This window comes from Fusarium venenatum (assembly GCF_020744135.1).
Source record: "Fusarium venenatum strain MPI-CAGE-CH-0201 chromosome Unknown EDB82scaffold_4, whole genome shotgun sequence".
In the NCBI taxonomy this organism is placed as follows: Eukaryota; Fungi; Ascomycota; class Sordariomycetes; order Hypocreales; family Nectriaceae; genus Fusarium; species Fusarium venenatum.
In genome coordinates this window covers 5,402,845-5,422,376 of record NW_027072132.1, presented here as the reverse complement: position 1 = coordinate 5,422,376, position 19,532 = coordinate 5,402,845, and the positions used below count along the sequence as shown (strand labels likewise).

At 48.2% G+C, this 19,532-nt stretch overlaps 2 protein-coding genes across 2 annotated transcripts; both read left to right on the top strand.

Moving 5' to 3' along the window:
• Positions 1-3,505: 3,505 nt before the first annotated feature.
• On the top strand, positions 3,506-5,861 carry EDB82DRAFT_437319 (nucleotide-diphospho-sugar transferase; the record flags this gene model as incomplete). The annotated part of the gene is made up of 2 exons (XM_065607767.1): positions 3,506-3,661; positions 3,843-5,861. The coding sequence occupies 2 exons, from the start codon at positions 3,506-3,508 to the stop codon at positions 5,859-5,861; spliced, it is 2,175 nt and encodes a 724-aa protein (XP_065463488.1).
• A 9,079-nt stretch (positions 5,862-14,940) lies between these two features.
• On the top strand, positions 14,941-18,048 carry EDB82DRAFT_338235 (CP2 transcription factor-domain-containing protein). Its single transcript, XM_025738911.2, has 3 exons — positions 14,941-15,287; positions 15,388-15,537; positions 15,639-18,048. Exons 1-3 carry the CDS (start codon positions 15,274-15,276, stop codon positions 17,842-17,844), a joined length of 2,370 nt encoding a protein of 789 aa, XP_025593625.1. The 5' UTR covers positions 14,941-15,273; the 3' UTR covers positions 17,845-18,048.
• Positions 18,049-19,532: the final 1,484 nt, after the last annotated feature.

Genomic DNA, 19,532 nt, shown 5'->3' with positions numbered 1-19,532 from the left:
CGAACAAGTCTGGCGGCCGTCCTTGTGGGGTGTCCCCTTGTTACCACCATGGCTTTTTGATCCTTCTTGCGCCGACCATGACCCTTGGTTGGCTGCCTGGTTGCACTGGAGATCGTCCCTACGTCGACTGTGTGGAGGTGATCATGGTGCACCGTGACCACAATGCGACCTAAGCTCTGACTGGAAAATCTTAAGCTGGTGAAGAAGGAGAACTTTTTGATGGGGGTCTTCTCAAAGCTAATTGATCAGGGCGATTTCGTCACGAAAGATAGGGCTCTTAGAGGTGAAGAAGGAGAACGATTCAGCTGTTGAAATCTACTCCTTGTTATTCTGGCGCACATATTGAGCATTCTTTTTCTTCTTCTCGCGCCATGCATGGTGTCCGCGGTTCGTTTACTTCAGATAACAACCCCATGTATGATGAGCCGTCCACCAGAAAAGAATGAAAGAGACAACAAAAGCTTGTCAGTGTCTTTTTTACCCTGGCCCGCCCTCTTACGGACGTGGTAATTCCAACGAGAAAAATGTTGCGGCCTTCTCGTGTCTTGCATCCATCTCTAAAGCCATGGCATATTGAACCATGCAGGGAGAAAGCCAACGTAAGTGGAGTACCAACAATGATTCTCTGCTTCACGTAGCAACCACACTCTAGTTTCGTTTGTAGAGTGTCTGAATCTTTCCGTCAGTAGGCTTCAGCTTCTTATCCAGGTAGGTAGCCATAAGCCTTCAAGCTCAGCAAATAGACATAAAAAAGGCGTACCTTGCTCTTCCTGAGTATTGGGCCTCGAGACCAAACCCCTGTGGTTCCAGCACCTTGTGGAATACTGCGGATGGCTATTCCTCAATTGATTAGGAATACATGTCGCTGCTCATGACTCGGGCTGAAAATCCCACCAAACTGTGACTTTGACCATCTCCCCGAATACAAGAATGTATTCTAGACTAGTTCTTGCGTGTTCATATATTGATGCGAGGTGCTTTGATTTCTCAGTTCCAACAACTTGAGCCAGATGTCTGAGCTAACGAATTCATTATCCTACCAATTGCTGCACGCGCTTCGGTTATTGTCGAACCAGAGTCGTCCCCATTCAAATCTCGCCAGGAATGGGCAGCTATTCGCATATGCCATGATGCGGATCTAGCCGCACAAGATCAACGTGGCTGAGTTAAAAGAAAGCAATGTTGGGAACAGTACATAGCAAGACTAGCCACATATGTTAGTTAGTAGGTAGTCAAGTAGATAGTGTGTATGTATGCTCTGTATCCGTACACTAGGTGGGAGTCGAGGCGAATTTGGTCTAAAAGTAGTAACCAACAGAAAGAGAGGCATGACAAGGGTGCGACTGTTCGTATTTTAGCCTGTTCAAAATTTCGTTTTTGGTGCCGTTGTCAGATGCTGGGCACTGAGCTATCTTGTACAGTGTAGCGCAGTGCAATGCAACAGTGAGTGATCGTCGCCGATCAGACTGTTGAAGTTGTAGTACGGCTGCACGTTAAAGACAACGTTTGCAAAGGCTTTAGATGACTCTCGACGGTTGTGTTTGAGCAGAAGGTTTAAACGTGGAGAATTAAATAAAGACAAGCGAGAGGTCTTCGCGATCGAGACCGTGGCCGTTGTAAGTAACGAGGGCGAGAACGAAGCGGGTAACTACAGTGCAACTGCAGGAACAGATGAGAATACACTGTGCACGAGCCGCAGAAATGGAATCAGCGGACAACCTCCATACCTACTGCCCAACTGGAACAGTACCTAGCCTAGGTCGGGTAAGGTACTTAGGTACTAGGTCGACAGGACCTACGAACAGCATAGATCACCTAGGTACCTTAATTACCGGCCAATGCTAATACCACACGGCCAAAAATTCCCCATAGGCATAGCTCAGCAGAGGGCATCTTTGGCCACTGTATTCCAGGTACTATCAAGTAGAATTTTCCTGTGAGATATGTGAAGAGACAGATATGTGCTTGCAGACTGCCCGTAGATTGCGGGGTTCACAATTACAGGGGACAGGGACCCTGAATTCCTTCGAGTCCGGGCAATGGCTGTTCGGGAAGATTACTTGAGCTTCCGTATGGAGCTCGGTATGCGGGTAGGCAGAGCATCGTGCCAACCATCATCCATAGGTGGATACTAAGCACTGATCGAACTCAACTGTTCGTTTGGTTAGTAGTATGGAGGTTTCTGTTGATACTAAGATATGCCTGGCATAATTAAGCGACACTCACATCGATAGTACTAGTGCTAGAGGCTCTCTGACCAGGATAACTAATAATTGCATCAAAGTCTACATACGCACATGACTATGTCAACGCAAACAGCTCAAGCGGCATGTGCACCATGTTTTACGACCAAGATAAAGGCTTCTAAGACATTCCGAGACCCCGCTATACTTGTTGCAAGATGATTTATCCGCAACTATCACCGGCCGGCAAAGTCTGTCTCAGAATGCTACCAGATTCCAAGGTTTGATATCATTTTGTCTCGGACAATTCCATCAATAAACGCCAGAAACCTTGGGTCAACTACTCAACGAGGGCGGCTGACAAGTTCTACTAATATTACTCAGAATAATTCTAGGTCTTCAGACAGGGCATGTCTTATTATCTAAGAGACGCAACAAACTACCTAGATAGAAAAAAAATGGATGATCCGAACCTCATCGGGCACCTCAACAGTCCTAAATAGCCATCTCTCGTTAGTCCCCAATCGGGCTCTGCCGCCTCCCGGAACCGAAACGACACTGGTTTTTCACTTTCGGAAAGTCTTGCTTGTTCCTGAACAAGTGTATACTGTTCATATGCCACAAAGCTCATACAATAGGTACTAAGCTTTGACCGGCAACTGGCTTCATTGAAGGACGCCACGTCAGGCCAGTTTTCCGTCATCAGCTCTGTGTACGTGTGTGTAAAAAGCTAGCAACGCTTCGATTAAGCCAATGATATGACTACCTATGCTGACGAACATGCGACATTCTACAAGATCCAAGCCCCGGAGTATCAGACCATGGGAACAAAGGTATCGAGCCAGTAAACTCCTGAACCGTTTTTCTGGCCACACCTCCATTGCATCCTGCCTTCAATGGTCAAGATCCGATACCTTCTGGTCAAGCCACCAAGTAGCAAACACCGGTGATGATTATTACCTATACAATCGGGCTTCGACTTGTTTCGGCCCAAATTGCCTACTAGCTTACCAACCCGACCTCGTGAGAACACTGTAACAAAAGTTCGTGTACCAAGAACGCAAGTACAGCGTGACAATGTACTACTATTTCGTCTAATAGCCTGCAATGAAGCAGCTGGAATGCTTACTGAACTCTATCGAGGCTCATCGTCCGAGGCCAAACAATAAAACTTCCTTGATAAATATCGTTGAAAGGCGACGAGCCGTGGAGAACGCCAAGACGAGTTCTAGATGACTCAGCAAATTTTTCCTCACACCGAGGTGAAGCGGCATGTCGATTGAGTCACTGGAAATTTGACATAGCCCCACGTTCTATTCTTCATGCGCTTCGACTCAACTTCACAACTTTCGCTCGAGAAATTTAGACGCAACACTCCCGACACCGGCATCATGTCGCACAAGGGTAACGCCGGAAAGGGCAAAAAGTCCACAAAGTCAGGAGGCGAGAGCAAGAGCGAGGATGTTCTCCAGGCGGTTGTAGGTGACATGGCGGGGTATCATACCGATCAAGAGCGGCGCAAGCTCACAGTTTATCTTCCAGGTCATCGCCGACTCTTTCCAAGACAGATACAGGCCTTTTACGACTGAAAAGCCAAGAGTAATATATTGCCCCAAGCCCTAGCGTGGTGTATGCTCATACTAATGAGGCTATTCGCAGTGTCTTCTTCCACTCGCAAACGTTCCTCTTATCGAGTACACTCTAGAATTTCTGGCAATGAATGGTGTCAATGAAGTCTACATTTACTGCGGTGCCCATACCGATCAAGTCGAAGATTACATCAGCCGTTCTCGGTGGTCATCAGCTGCGCGCACATCTCCCTTCTCACACCTTCAGTTCGTTCGAGTTTCCGACGCACGCTCAGCCGGTGATGTCCTTCGTGACATGGACAAGCGATCACTCGTCAACGGCGACTTCATCCTTGTAAACGGCGATTTGGTATCCAACATTATGCTCGACAATGCCCTGGCGGCGCATCGAAAGCGCAGGGAAGACAGTGCAGCCAACATTATGACAATGGTGTTGCGTAGTGGTGGAGAGGGCGACCACCGAACAAAGACGAACGGAATTACCCCCATCTTCGTTGTCGACACCAAGACTCAGAGATGTCTTCACTATGACGAGATGGACCCCCTGGCAAGCGACCGATACATGTCATTGGACCCGGCTGTTGTGGACGAACTATCAACCGATTTCGAAATTCGATCCGACCTCATCGACGCCGAGATCGACATCTGTACACCCGAGGTCCTTGCACTTTGGTCAGAGAGCTTCGACTACGAACTTCCCCGAAAGAACTTCCTACACGGTGTACTCAAGGATTGGGAGCTGAACGGCAAGATGATTTACACCGAGATTTGCGAGGAGGGCTACGCGGCACGAGCAAGCAACCTACAGCAGTACGATGCTGTCAGCCGTGATGTTCTCGACAGATGGACATACCCCTTCATTCCAGAGTGTAATATCGTACCCAAGCAATCGTACCAACGACATATACATGGCGTCGTGGCCGAGCAGGGTGCATTCTATGCAAACGATGCCAAACTTTCGAATTCCATTATTGGGCGCGATAGCAACATTGGTTCAGGAAGTACCATCTCTAACAGTATTATTGGTAGAGACTGCAAGATTGGTGCCAATGTGGTTTTGGTGAACTCTTATGTCTGGGATGATACCACAATTGAGGATGGAGCAAAGATATACCAGTCCATAGTTGCAGACTCAGCCGTCATTGGCAAGAATGCATCCATACCCGAGGGCAGTCTGATTTCCTTTGGTGTAAACGTTAGCGAGGGCGCTACACTACCCAAGGAAACTGCAGTCTCTTGTGTGGACGTTGAGGGCAACCCAGTGACGCCAGACACCAAGCTGCTTGGAGCCAGCACCAACGCCACCAAGTTCACAGACCCTGAGGATGAGGATCTTGACGAGAGAGATCCATCCCAGCTGCAGAAGAGCCTGATCTACAACTTGGCTCAGTTCAACATCTCCACTTCGTCTGTGTCGACGTTATCTTCCGAGATATCGGAAGATGAGATGGATGAGAACTCGCTAAACATTAACGCCAGCGACCCCTCCCGCCGTACCTCATTCGCCTCTGATGACGCTGGCGACAAACTTTCCTTTCACAACGAGGCTGTTCACGGTCTTGTCGACGCACTGCGCGCCCAGTCCGGCGATTTCGACTCGGCCAAGCTCGAGTTCATGGGTCTGCGTCTTTCTAACGACGCTTCTGATGCCATGATGCGCCGCGCCGTGGCCAGTGCCTTCGCTCATCGCGCAGTAGAGCTCATGACCCCTGAGTATGGCAGTCTCGAACCCAGTAAGGCCGCGGATCGTGCCCTCAACTCTCGTCCAGGCGCAACAAAGTTCATCAACGAAGTAGGCATCGGCCTTGAAGACGATAACGAAGCTGCGCAGGTCGAATTCATCATCGCTCTTCAAAAAGCCCTCACACGTTCTCCAGGGCCAGAACAATCTCGCGTGGGCATTCTTCTCGCAGCAATGCTGCAGCAACTCTACTCACAGGATATCCTTGAGGAGGAAGGTATCTTAGGTTGGTGGGAGAACGACCGAGCTGTTGAGGGAGAGAGCATGACATTGCTGAAGGAGAAGTGTAGAATGTTGGTTGACTGGTTGGAGAATGCCGAGGAGGAAGACGACAGTGATGATGAATAGACAGACGATTTTTATTTTCTATCTCTAAAGATAATGGAGTTCAAAAGAAACAGAGTTACATGATTCACATCGATAGGGCGTAATTCGAGACTCGGCCCGCCCCGTCTTGCATGCCTTGACATGATATGAGCGAGGCACTTAAGCATTTGTTTTTATAGTCATCCATATGTATGATGATATAAGCCTTTATTGGCACTCGAACCCCAGTACGGTCTCCTCAGCCGTAGTGCATATAAGGGGCTGTCAAGACGAATTTGCCTCTTTCTTTTACCCTTAGGCCGATAGCATTCTTGGGTTCTCTAGCCTGTCTGTGGCTAGCTTGTGCTTACGTTCGTGGTAACTTTTGCATCAAGAATTTTAGCGATTCGAACCACCCAGCCAGTATTTCCAAAGATATATCCGACGAAGTCTCGTATGGTTGTAATGGGCCGAGTTTGCTAACTAACCGTCGCACAATGCGTATAGAAATCAGATCGCCATGAACAAGTAGTGATATTATCGCCCGACCGTGTGTCCAGGATTGTGATCAAGTTCCCCGATTCCACGAAAGCTGTCAAGACAGGGGTTGGCTTTTCAACTCAGTTCACTTATTAACACCCAGGCCACGGAGTTAATACCACAACTGGTTTAATTTAAAAAGAATAGAAATGATTGTAATAACATCATGATGTTAGTTGCCATTGGACTATCCTGACATAACCTTACCTTGGACTTAGTGATTCTCATATGGATAGCCAGTCTAGGATTCCTCTTACCGCATGCCAAGTCTGATAAGTACTTGTATGGTCATTGCACCTAAGGAGTCCTTATCAATGTTACTCTACAGTCCGCGATATTTTTGGAAGCTCAGGGGAGTGCAGACATGGTGCATGTATGGGTTCGATATTACAATAGCCTTGTTTCATTAACTACCCTACACTGAAGTGCCTTGAACTGGGAATTGACTTTAATGGATGTTGAGTGAAGTCTTTTGGCTTGTAGTGATTTATAAGCACAGGGGCGAACATTGTGTTTCGCTGGTTTGTTCAAGGAAGACTTAGATAACTCGGTTCCCGAAACGAGTGACTGAACGGTAGAGTACTCTAGGAACCACCGACATAAGCCTCACTTCTATGTTTACTAAATGTCCACTATTGCATTGCGATACTAGGTAATAGCCCATACATACTTAAGAAATCTTACATGTTTTATTTCTGCCAAGAAGCCAAGTATACACCACAAGGGCTGTTCGTCATCTTGGAGTCTGGTTGCAGTAGATTCTCTGTATTGCCAATGATAAGTAGGCACTTTTGCCATCTAGGGTTAAGGCTTTGAGATATCTATTAGATAACATTGCAATTGGAGCGAGATGTTGTCCACGCGTTCACTGTGATGTGTTGTGATTATTCAAACCAATGGATTCACTAGAGTCGTGATATTCGCGGTTACCAGAATTCGTCACTCGCGCCACTCATCATCGCAGTTGACATGGATGAACGAGTTAGCTTCTGTGCATATGAGAATCATTTCCAACTGAAGGAATTCAATGGAGATCATCGTATGATGGAGATAAACTGGCACTGGTGTCGACGTCGTCTGCGTTGCTGCTACCATCACCGCTTAATATTAGTCGCGACCCTGAAAATTCATTTCCATGTGTACATCCACCGATATCGTCGCTGTATGTAGACATGAAAATAGCATATCCAAAAATAGTAATCCAAATCTGGGACATGTACTTTGTTCTTTGCCATCTTCGCCTATCACCACCACTAACGTGCCATCAGCCCGTCGGTGCTGAGACGGTATAAGCAATGATCATCCCGCTTCACCACCCGACTTACACTGTCGCGAGGGGGAGACCAATCCAGGTACAGAAACGGTAGAGAGGGGCAGACCTCCCCAAAAGCTTTTTTGGATGACAGATGCACATGGGTGGACGTGCGATGATGTAGTGATCAACCTTATTGTATCCGCCTTTGGTTTGGCAGCTCCCAACCAAACTTCAAGCCCTGCAGCACCGAATGCTTCTAGAAGGGGACACTGATTCATGATACTGGGACAAACTCGAGCCTTTTCCCTTTTGATATGAATTTGGGATCCATCAACATACCGCTCCTTTGTAACGTATGCTGGCAGAAGTAGATCGAAGGACGATGATCCGAAAAAAATGAAATCGAACTGCCGATTATAAGACTATCATTGACTCATCTGTCTAAAAATGGTTAGCAGAGAAGGGATATCAGCCTGTCTTGCCTGTTGCAAACGACCACTGATTACTCACTCAGTACTCTCGAATGTGACAGAGTCGTTGGAACGACTGCTATGGAACCTGTAACTCGGAAAGGTTATTTTGAACAGGAGTTAAACAACAAATTAACAGGGCCCCGCTCTGGGTTAACAATCCTTCCAAGGCAGCAGACATCTGCTCTTTAAGATACTTAGTAGGCATCTCCTCGCCTTTTTGCGACAAGATCCGCGACAGAATGCATCTATATATATGAGAGACGGAGTATGACCTCCTGAAATGCAGTTGCCGCTACAACATCTTGAACTCAAAACGCCCCTGGCTGATCAGATGCTGTTCCCAATCACATCAATCAATTCAAATATAAGGTTCGACTATCCTGAGTAATGGCTCGCTGATGGTGGAGAGATACCACAAGGTTGCATGCACAAACCCCGGTATGCGTAGTACAGAATTGCTCAAGGTAGGGCTCGTTCCCAGATTGGGTATTACCGGAGAGCACAGTAAAGACTGGTCAATGTTTGTGCGACAAGGCCCAAAATAACTACGCCGCGGGTATGGGCCGAGTAATCGCGGTCAAAGTGGTGATAATCCAGACCCTTGGCCATAACATAGAGCAATCATCTCTTAATATCTGCAGGGCGCAGGGAAAGTTCCACCAATTGGACAGGGGATGTGAAGACAACTGTCAGGCAGGATAACCAGTGTCCTCCACGCGTTGTAGGCAAGTTGTGTAAAAATGTAATTCAACAGAATGAATGCAACAATACCAGAATGACGTCAACGCCTCCAAAGCTCTGTTCGCGATATCCTTCATGGGGGGGCATTAATACCCAGATTCGGTCAAGGTACATCTCTAACGAACGTGTGACTGAATCAAGGGGGTGCCACGTTGACAGCACTAACCCGATTGATTTTTCAATGACCCCATGCTTGCGATATTCTCGGTTCTTCTTTCGAGGTGGCCTGCGCAATCTCTGCCATTAACATACTCCATAAATTGTTCCCAGACTCTGATGGATACTGGAGCTCCCCGAAAGGTTTCAGCCTCGTGGGTATACTGACGTGGAAATATTTGAAAAGTAGAAATGACATCATGAGCCTGACTGTTGGCGATGTGGCTGGTCCCAATTCTTGTGACGGGGGACCCTGGTCCATGTAGAGCATGAAGCGACTGATTTGGAGTCTTCTCCGTCCGACATAACAATGTTTCGATGAACGCTAATGTTCCGGAAGTCTATCGCACGTCTCACTGCGAGATGCTGCCCTTGTACGGACACCAGGCTCCAGCTTTCACAAATCAATGAATAGCGTCGGCATTATCCGCACGGCACTTCCAGAGGCGTACTGTACGCAATGGCATCCATTGAATCAAATGCAGCTGTCGCACGCCGCCCACCTTGACTGTCTGCAGGTCATCACTAGCCAGCTGTCATTTGTGGGGTAGGGTTTTGAGCAACGGCACTTGATGCTATCGGTGCCCTTGTACGAACTAGAGACCGAGATCGAGGCTCTTAACCAACAAAGTATATCTCGATTAAGGTATAGCCGACTTCGGATAAGGTGATGTCAGCCATGACAAAGGTTGAGAACCCTTCAAAGGTTACTACACCTCCAATCTCACAAAAGTTGTTCGACGACAACCCCTGGATGAAGTCACCCTGCCCTGTAAGAAAGGGTGTGAGGGGAGAGCGTTACATGGTGCGCGCAACTCACCCGGAATTTGCATGGAGTTCACACCATGATACCCGCATGGTAGATAACCGTCGTGAATCACCACCAGCCACACATCGCGATTCGTTACCATACGACAGGGCAGTGATGGCTGACTTGCCGGACGATTGTATGGATACCAAACACAGATTTCCAGGTACAAAGAAAAATATAGAAAGCTGAGAAATGGGTGGAGGCTGCATAAAGGGTTCCGAGCCATGATATTTCGCTCAAACCCAACTGCCGAGCGATCGTAAAGTGAATAAGAGAAGACGCTTCAGGAACTGCAACACCGACGTAATGGTTGGACGGCAACTTGTTGAACATTGCAATTCGGAGAACAGCTTGTCCTTCAAAACTGAGAAGGCAATCGATTTGCCAAACTTGTGCCAAAACAGCTGTCAAGGCACAGGCACTGATGAGTGTAAATAACAACCAACAGAGTACGGGTACAGTGTTGGCTCAATACCCATTTCAACCCACAAGCTTCGCAGCGGCACGGTCCTGCATCTGCTGGTGGCACACCCGTGACGGAACATGCAATTGTCGGAGCCATGCCGTGGTACTTGGCTGGGGTCAGGATGCTCTCCGAGATGGCTCCAGATGGGACCTGGCAGGGTAGCCCTGGCGAAGGAAGAGCACCGTGGCTGCTTCTGGCGGAAGCTCTGTAGGAGCTACTCAATCGAGACACCTTTTCACTTCAGCCAAAAAAGCTTCAATCTCACGACGCCAATCAATTGGAAGACACAGAATCCGGTTATTGTATACTGTTGGCGCATCGACGTTGGGGATTTGCAATTGAAGTAATGGGGAAACTGTTTCGAACCGTTAGACGCATGAATTTATGATTGCTGGAAATATACCGTTTGAGCTGGCGGCTATACGGATATGGCCCGTCACATTGCAGATTCCTTTTCCATATTATAGAACCAACGCATATGAACTTCATCTCGGGGCCTAGCGAAGAAGGAAATCAGTGCGAAAATACCAGTTTTAACACCTTAAATTTCTGTCGGTCGATTCGAAATTGTTTGTCCATGTTTGCCAAGGGCCACTTGATCATCTTGGTGTTTTGTGCGTGTAAGCCATCGTTGCTAGCCACTTATACTGCTTGTTATATAGTGTCCCGATTTTCCGTACCAAGGAAACGTAGGTAGAATGTGACAATAACAAAATTCCCACATAGGGAAGAGAAGCAGTTGTTGGAAGTAAGCATATACATTGTGATAAAGGATCAGTAATTCTAGAGAAGATGATTCTCGGTAGGAGGTTTCGAAAAACGCTCCAATGATTTTTTTTAGCACTACCTAAGGTGCCCTTACATGAAGGGGCGATAGCCACGCGTCAAGCCACATAGAAGACGCCACAATTACGACTAAGCGTCGCATATCGCACTACCTATGCCGCGGCAGATACTGACGGGCCAGGCAATGATCAACAACATAAGAGTACAACACCATTGCTCAGTACATAATTGGAGGAGACATTCTTGATAGAATCGATCTAGGCTGTGGCGCGCTGTGAAAAATCGCCTCTCATTGTGGCTGTGAAGCTGTAGCCGAACCCAGAATATTGGATTGTTTGTTTGCTTGTAGAGGATGCGCGGGGGGGGGAACAACATCTAGAATCCTCACATGTAAAAGTACCCACGTGTCGGCGCTCAATCTGGAGCGTAAAATGAAGATCGTTTGATTGAAATAGCGGCAAACGGCTGCAGTACCAAGACCTGGGCTAGGCTAGGGGAGGGGACGGCTTCGGAAACCGCTACAAACGCAGCATGGCTTTTGCAATTGGCATTCGCAACGTCCGGGCCAGGCTGAATCAGGACAAGCTGGTCTAGTGAAATGGTTCGATTGTGAGGTCTAGGTAGTTAACTTGTTCCATCCAAGCCAGAGGACAATAAACTGGAAGAACCCCTTGGCGCCGTGAACCTCTCCGTAAGTATGTACTGGTACACTTTTATGTAACAACCTAAGAAGGCAAGTCAGCTAGTATGTAAGAAGGGTAGCACCAAGGATATCGACAATCTGGAAGGGTTCAACACAGCCACACGGGAAGAAGAGCAGGTTGCTTCCAGCCTCAGAGTTATCATTGATAGATGACTGTACCTAGTACTGCAAATAGGTAAGTAGGTATGTAGGCCGTCGCAGTCTAACCCAACGACATATCACGACACTGTACTGTAGAACACAACACAATAGTACAAGAGACTGCACGTTGACTCCAAGAAGGTAATCTCGCCATACATAGTAGGCCATGGGATGCCCTGGTCAGGTGGCTGACCTCAAAAGGGAAGGCTCTATAAGCAGAGGTCAATGTCGGGCCGTGGATGTGATGCAGATGAAAGGAACGGATAGGAACCCATCCGTCATGCCGCCAGACCAGGTAGACCTCCCCATGCCCTGTCCAGAATCCTACCATGGTCAAGTAGGGCTTTTCACACACATCCATACGTACGGATTCAGTTGCAGCGCTTTCCTAAAGAAACAGTCTTCAACCAATAAAGGACTGAAAATATATAGGTAGCAGGGGTTACAAGGGAGCACAGCACAACGCCATGCATATTACGGCGGGAAACGGGAGATGAGGTATGGATGGCATAGCATAACTCAATAATGGATCGCATCAGTCGCGCGCCGTGTTTAGATTTTCGCCCATCCCAAGTACAGTATGCGGATCATTAGCGGCAGCTATACATGGAGTACCATCTAGAGCAAAAGATAGAGATTTCATTTTGACATCGGTAATTGGATACATGACTCTGTTTGCCGGTCGAAATTGCCATGAGCGCAAGTACCAGTGTTGCGCGGCGTTTAGATAGAAAAGAAGAGGAATAGCGAGAAGAGAAAAAAAAAAATCTCAAACAATGGCTCATCTTCCATGCCCCAGACATCTGGCGATTCAACTGTCGATGAGGGGTGATTTTGGTGTGAGCAGCCGATGGTCAACAATGTCTCAATGGGATAGGACCCGATGACAGAGGAAAGTTCCGATCCAGCTAGCGTTCGACTGTGGGCTTGGGACCTCCACATCCCACGACTCTGGCGTTCCTGCGTAAGGGTTACCGCTGTTGTATCCGAAGCGCTAGGACCACTGCCTTTTATTTTGGTAGATAGCGCCTGGTCTGTTCTGTGAGCTCTGTAATGCCCGGGCGGCCCCCCCGCCTGGATGGGGTTTTGGGTGCTGTCGGGCCTCTACACAGAAATTCTGGCACCCCGGGAATGGAAAGTAGGTAGGTAACCTACGGGATGGAAATGAGATAACCTATGCTGGGGGACCACCATTTTTTCTTCTTTCTTTCTTTACTGACTGCAGGCAGTCAAGCCTATGGAGGCTACCCCTCACTTACTTTCCCTCTGTTAAAGTCACTCTCAAACATTCGTTCTAATGCACTTCTATGGACTCTCAAAGGCCTAAAGGAACTAACACGACTTTCAAAAGGTCTACAACGGCCAGTCAGAGTTGCGAAATCTCAAAGCTGCCATGGCGTCACTGCTTGTGGTATCTCCCTTGCTCGCTTGCTCAAATTTTTAATGTAACTGTCCTGTCACAAGCCTCACAAGCCACATGCCTCTCTTTGATTCCACAAAGGAAGACCATCTATAGGTCCATCCATATGGGGGCGTCGCCATGACTGTCTGAGACGAATGAATGGCTCTATTTCCTTCCCGTTCCGCTCATCGGCGGTTGTCTCCCACTAATATTTTTCTCTTTCTAATAACGACCAAGCCACTTCTTCTTCATTCTGTCCTCCTCTGCTCTCCCCCCACCTGACTGACTGTCCTGCACATACATGTACGTACAGAGTACAGTGCAGTATGTAGCAGAATACAAGGGTTTTGGTTGCCTGCCGACCCTTGTCTGATCCTAGCGGATGAGAAGACTTCTGGGATCAGGGCCCCCTTGCTCGGTTGGTCCATCGCTTTGACCCCACAGGCTCCTGAGAATCGACGGACATGCTGGTATGAATGAATGTCCTTCTGACTCTACCTGCAGTACCCAGGTGCATAGATGAGCAGCAACACAACAATCGTTGAGCACGATGATCGAGTCTCTTTAGCATTAGGAGTGGCAGACATAGTCTGATTGAGCCACTACGTCAAAGGCACGTATGCCTCAGCAGTTCAGCTCAGTTCAGGCCACCTGGAGGTTCGATTAATATGATTACGACCAAACACAAGTATATTCATAGTACAGTATGTATTACTGCAAACAGCCACAAACGCAACGGGAACAACAACGATATTTCCCACAGTACAATATCCGTATTCACCTTGCCCATCTCTTTTTTCTTTTACTTTAGGCGGCATCCCGGCACTACGGACAAGCCATCTTCGGTCGCCCCCAAAATTCTCATCCACTCTCCTCATAAGATTGGAACTGTTTGGTTCAACGTTATTTCAGCAGCTGCGAAACACACAACAATAACCGTCCGCTAAGACGACTGCGTTAAAGTCCTCATCGCTAAACGTCTTTCTTTCTAAAGCCGTGCTATAGTTTAGCTTGCACGTCTCGCACATTCAGGGAACGACAATTTGATCGCAATAACGCAGTGCATACGGTATCTACACGTAGAAAGGACGTCTAGGATGGCCTTTGTTATTCAGCTTACCTAGTTAAAACAGATATCGCAGCATCACTCCAGATCACGGCGTTACGTCGCATCTCGACATCCATACATTGCACCACTCAGTCACCCTAGCGTTTGACACAGCACAGGCACAAAACCGTGCGACACAAGTACACAAGGTACACTTTTCGCTGCTTACTGCGTACACCCCTCCTCCGATTTCCGTCCAACTCATCCACTCGATCCACGACACCGCCTCGGCGCCCCAGCCCAGAGCTTGGGACGTGGGTACGAGGTACTTGGGGACTTCAAAGTCAGATCCTCCTTCTCCGTCGAGTCTCTTCACCCTCCTCCTCCTCCGACGGGACTGACGACAGGTCCCCACCTCCTCCAATATACCCTTACCTTCTCTAGCTTACCCTTCCTGACCCTTCCTAATTACTACCTACACCACCCACTACAATATCCCACGACTTGACGCACCTTTACTTCTACCTTTCCTCTGTTCTACTTTATCATCTACCTATACCCTTCGCGATAACCTGTCGCTCTCTGTCAACACTCACTCACAACAGCTGGCTTGTCTCTTCCCTCTATATTACCGTTATAACGCGCCTAACGGTTACCGCGATTAACGCTCTTCGCTCCCACCAGCGACACCAGCCGTAGCCCACAAACCCACTCTTACAAACACCCTCGACGTCTCGTCTCTGAAATCAATAAACAATATCAGCAACTGATTCGCATAACCACTTCCGAACTTTGCGCACACGAACTTTGACAGCAGGCCTGCAATATTGCGGACCCTTGATATCGGGAGATATTGTTCTTTAAACTGCGCTGCGCCAACGACTGTTTGACATCTTTGCTGTCTCGAGACGGCCTAAACCGCTCGTCTCGATATGTTTCGACAAAGGTATGATATTTGTGATCCTTCTAGCCTTGCGCGCTTGGAGCGTAGCCAGGGAAATCGAGGAAAGACATGTTACTCTTCGGCATGCTAATGATCTTCCTAGGACGAGCTCTCAAAAGCCGGGGGATGAGCTACTAGCAAACTTCCGACAGCAGTTCCCCGACCTTGCTGCAGTTAGCACCTCGTCTACAGCGCCAGGGATCTCGCAAACTACCGGTGCAGAAAACGCTCCCGGCCTACCTCTGCCTGAGCGGTAAGTTTCACTGCAACTATGTAGCAGGGCGCTTTGAGCGCGCGGCTCGGCCTTTCACTCCAAACGCAGATGAATGTAGTCTTACTAACTTGATCTTGTAGACATAATCTTAGTCAGGATGCATTCCGCGACCAAGATCCAACTCCAAGGGCCACCAACGATCCTTGGAGGTTTACTCCTTCTCTTTTAGACCCCAACTCTATGTCTTTCGCCAGCTTTGCCAACGCACCTCCTGGGTATTACACCCCCACCCCTGGAGGCAACAATACTTTGTTCCATCCTCAGGCTGGTGACTTACACACGCCGACGATGGGTCTGGGTATGGGCTTGAACACGCCTCTGTCTATGCCTACGTCAGGCGACTCTATGCACCCAGGCGCAGCTCAACCAGTTATGGATATGTCTGGCTTCCAGGCATTGCAACCGCATCAATTCCACCACTTTAATCCCTTCATTCAAGCACCTCCGCCTCAACCAACATTTGCGCCATCGAGCTTTGTGCATCAAGATACAGGTTACGAGACCATGGATCAAGATGGGTCGCCGATGGACTCTGATCCTTCAGAAGAGCGCATGTCTTCTATCGGCGCCACCCTTCACAAAAACACTCCCATGATGAGTCTGCAATCACGGCAATTCTCAAGTGGCCATATGTCTCATCCTCTCCCTGCGTCAGCTGAGAAGTTTCGATTCCATTCGACTCTGAATGCCCCTACAGCTATGATCAAACATGCTGATGAAATTCCTGTTACATATCTCAACAAGGGGCAGGCTTACTCGCTTTCTGTTGCCGATACCAATGCCACTATGCCTGTTGCGTCTGGTACCAAATATCGTACTTTTGTGCGTGTTTCTTTTGAAGACGAGCAACAACGACAACGGCCGGGTGTCTGCTGGGGTCTTTGGAAGGAAGGCAGAGGCACCAATGAGGCCCATCAAAGAGGTGGAAAGCTCCAAGCAGTTGAATATGTGGAGGCAGGTCAGCCAGCTGAAGGTGACGACAAGAGAACTCGTGTGGAGCTAGAGTCCTCTTCCTTCGACGGCTTCTGCGTTACATGGACGCCTGGTATTAACGGTCCTCCCGAGGTCAACATCGCTGTCCGCTTCAACTTTCTCTCCACCGATTTCAGTCACTCAAAAGGTGTCAAGGGTATTCCCGTAAGGCTCTGCGCAAAGACTCACCCTATCCCTTGCGATCCCTCACAGCCAGCCGCCGATGCCAATCCCGAAATCTGCTACTGCAAGGTCAAGCTTTTCCGCGATCACGGTGCTGAGAGGAAGCTTTCGAATGATGTAGCACATGTCAAAAAGTCCATCGATAAGCTCAAGCAGCAAATCGCTCAGGCTGAAAGTGGTTTAAAAGACTTTGGCAAGCGAAAACGGTCCAGCGGTGCAGCAAAGATTGGAGAGCCGCAACGACCCGGCAAAGTACAAAAGCATAAGCGAACATGGTCCATGTCTTCAGCAAGTTCTGCTGGGGGCGGTGCGAGAGTGACTATGGAGGAAGACTTACACTTCAAGCTTCAAACTCTGCAGGACATGTTCACCAGTACACGCCCTGTCAGTGTATTATTTCTCAGGGGTGACGAACCCGACGACCCCGATCTACACCCAGTATCTCTTCCTGGAGATATTTCACCCCTAACCAAGCCAGGCGAAGGTCCCAACTGGCAGGCCAGAAGTGGACGAAGCTCCGCCGCAGGTTCTATGATATCGCCTTCGCCTAGCTCTTTGTCCCTAGTATCACAGGCGTCCGGAATTGGCGCAGGCAATCAATGGAAGAATTTTGACTCGGTGCCAGGTGGTGAAATGTCACGCAAGGGCTCTGAGCAACCTACAAGAATTAACAAGGGCGACGATGAGGGCAGCCTCAGTGGATGGATCGAGGCCCTAGGCGTCGACTCATCCTATCGACCACCACAGGATCGCAGCCCGAAACCGGTGGCCTGCTTTTACATTCAACAACGAAGCTCGAATGACTCTGGAAATGCTTCTTACCACCGTGCTATTTACCTGATGCAGCGCACGCTTCAAGAACTCAACGACCGAATTGCAGCCAAGTGGGGTATCGACTCTTCCCGAATCCTACGCACGATCCATTCTATTCAAAACGGTCTTGAGGTGGAGATTGATGACGATGTGGTTCAAGAGCTTAAGGAGGGCCAAGATATGACTCTTGAGATTCAAGAGGTCAGCGGACAATCTGCAATCAAGAGGGAGTGGGAAATGGCCGTGGATCCTGTCGAAAACGTTACGGAGCCCAACGACAAGTCACAAAGTGGTTTCGTCCTTCGCCTCACTTTCTGATCACTCTCTACATTCAATTTCTTTGTTATCCTTTTTTTCTTACCTATTCACATCGCCGGGATTGCGTTTGACGATAGTTTGCAGCGACAAACAACACATGGGTCTAGACTAGGGTTTGTCTTCTTTTGCTTGGTTCTCTCGCCTGTCGCCAGGTTGAGTATACGATCGCATACATACACGGACAGGGATATTGGCTCTGGGGGCGTTGACGACTGCTCCTCTTCTTCAAAAATGATACCACTGGTTTTTTTCTTCTTTATTCTTTTCGTCGACACTGCAGAAGAGCGGGTGATCGACGCCTCTGTTTGTTTTATAACTTTTTTTTTTTTTTTGCTTAATGCTATTTGTGTTTATATCATATTGTACAATGGGTGGCTTGCTGTGCCGCAGGATCACGGCAACATGGGATGGCAAGGATTTCGGACCGTTCTCAATCTATCTCGACAAAGATCACGCCGAACGCTATGCACTGGATTCGGATTGGTCGGGTTTATGTCCCATGCAAAGACTCATCAGATGAGAGTGCTCTTGGCGGCTGCCGTGCAAGTGGGTCTGTTTTGGATACCTTTTCCCCGCTTTTATTTCGCAAACAGTATCCATTTGTGCAATAGCTTTATGAAGCTGTTTCTTTCTTTACCCGCCCCGTACGGAAAGCAACAGTACATTACGCTACGATGTTATCTCAATCTCAATCGTATTGAAGCAACACAAACAACCACATATGGATCACATTTTTACACCAATGGGGCCAACGAGTCAGACGCACATGGAACCAGGGACTCACGAAGTAATGCTAGTAGGATATGGACCGAGAAGGGGCGGGAAAGGATATCGATCTTGCTCTTTAAAGAGTGTCACGTACATATTCTATCATATACATATACAATACCTATACTTGTTCAAGATTTGAGAAGTGCTTTGGCCTTTAACTATCGTCGGATCATGGTTCTCCACAATCTCAAACCGTGGGGTGAACAACGCACAGTTTTACCAAGCGGTGACGAATGCTTTTTAAACCACTTTGTTCGTGGAGTCTGTATTGGACGAGTTTAGTGAAATACCAGTTTGACACTCAACGGGCGCTATTCGTCGCTGTTTGACGGGCTAGTTTCGCCGAAACCAAAGATTGCACCATCCGCGTCTCCAACCCAAGACCGACGGGCTGGTTATGACGCCCTAGGAAACTGCACGCCTATCGTTTCGTGGCTAGTGAACAGCCAACACGAGCATCAAGGGTCGAGAATTAAAGGGCTAAACCCCATATCCTAGCCAAGCCGGACTTTGCGGCCGGTGATGATGGGTGACTTATGAACGCCAAGCAGGCATGAACGATTAGAAAGAACAAATTTGACAACTCCCAAGAGATCTTTCGTCCTATGACAAGCTACATACATATGGGCTGCACCAGAACCCCAACATGATATGAGGCAGAAGTTTACTTCACTTGCCAAGGGGCCTCGAGCCGTATTCCGAGGAGATTACTACGTCAAAACGAAGTTATTGGTCGATTGAAGACCATGCCAAGCTGTAGCCAAAGGAAATGAAGTGCCGAGCTTAGCCACCTGTGGCGAGGTGGTTTGCGTGTCCCCGGACATTGTTGCTCTCCTTTGGGGTAACATCAAGGACGGGAATCCATTTAACATTGTGGCTCGTGAGCTCTTCAATATTCAGCTCATCTCGATTGGGGA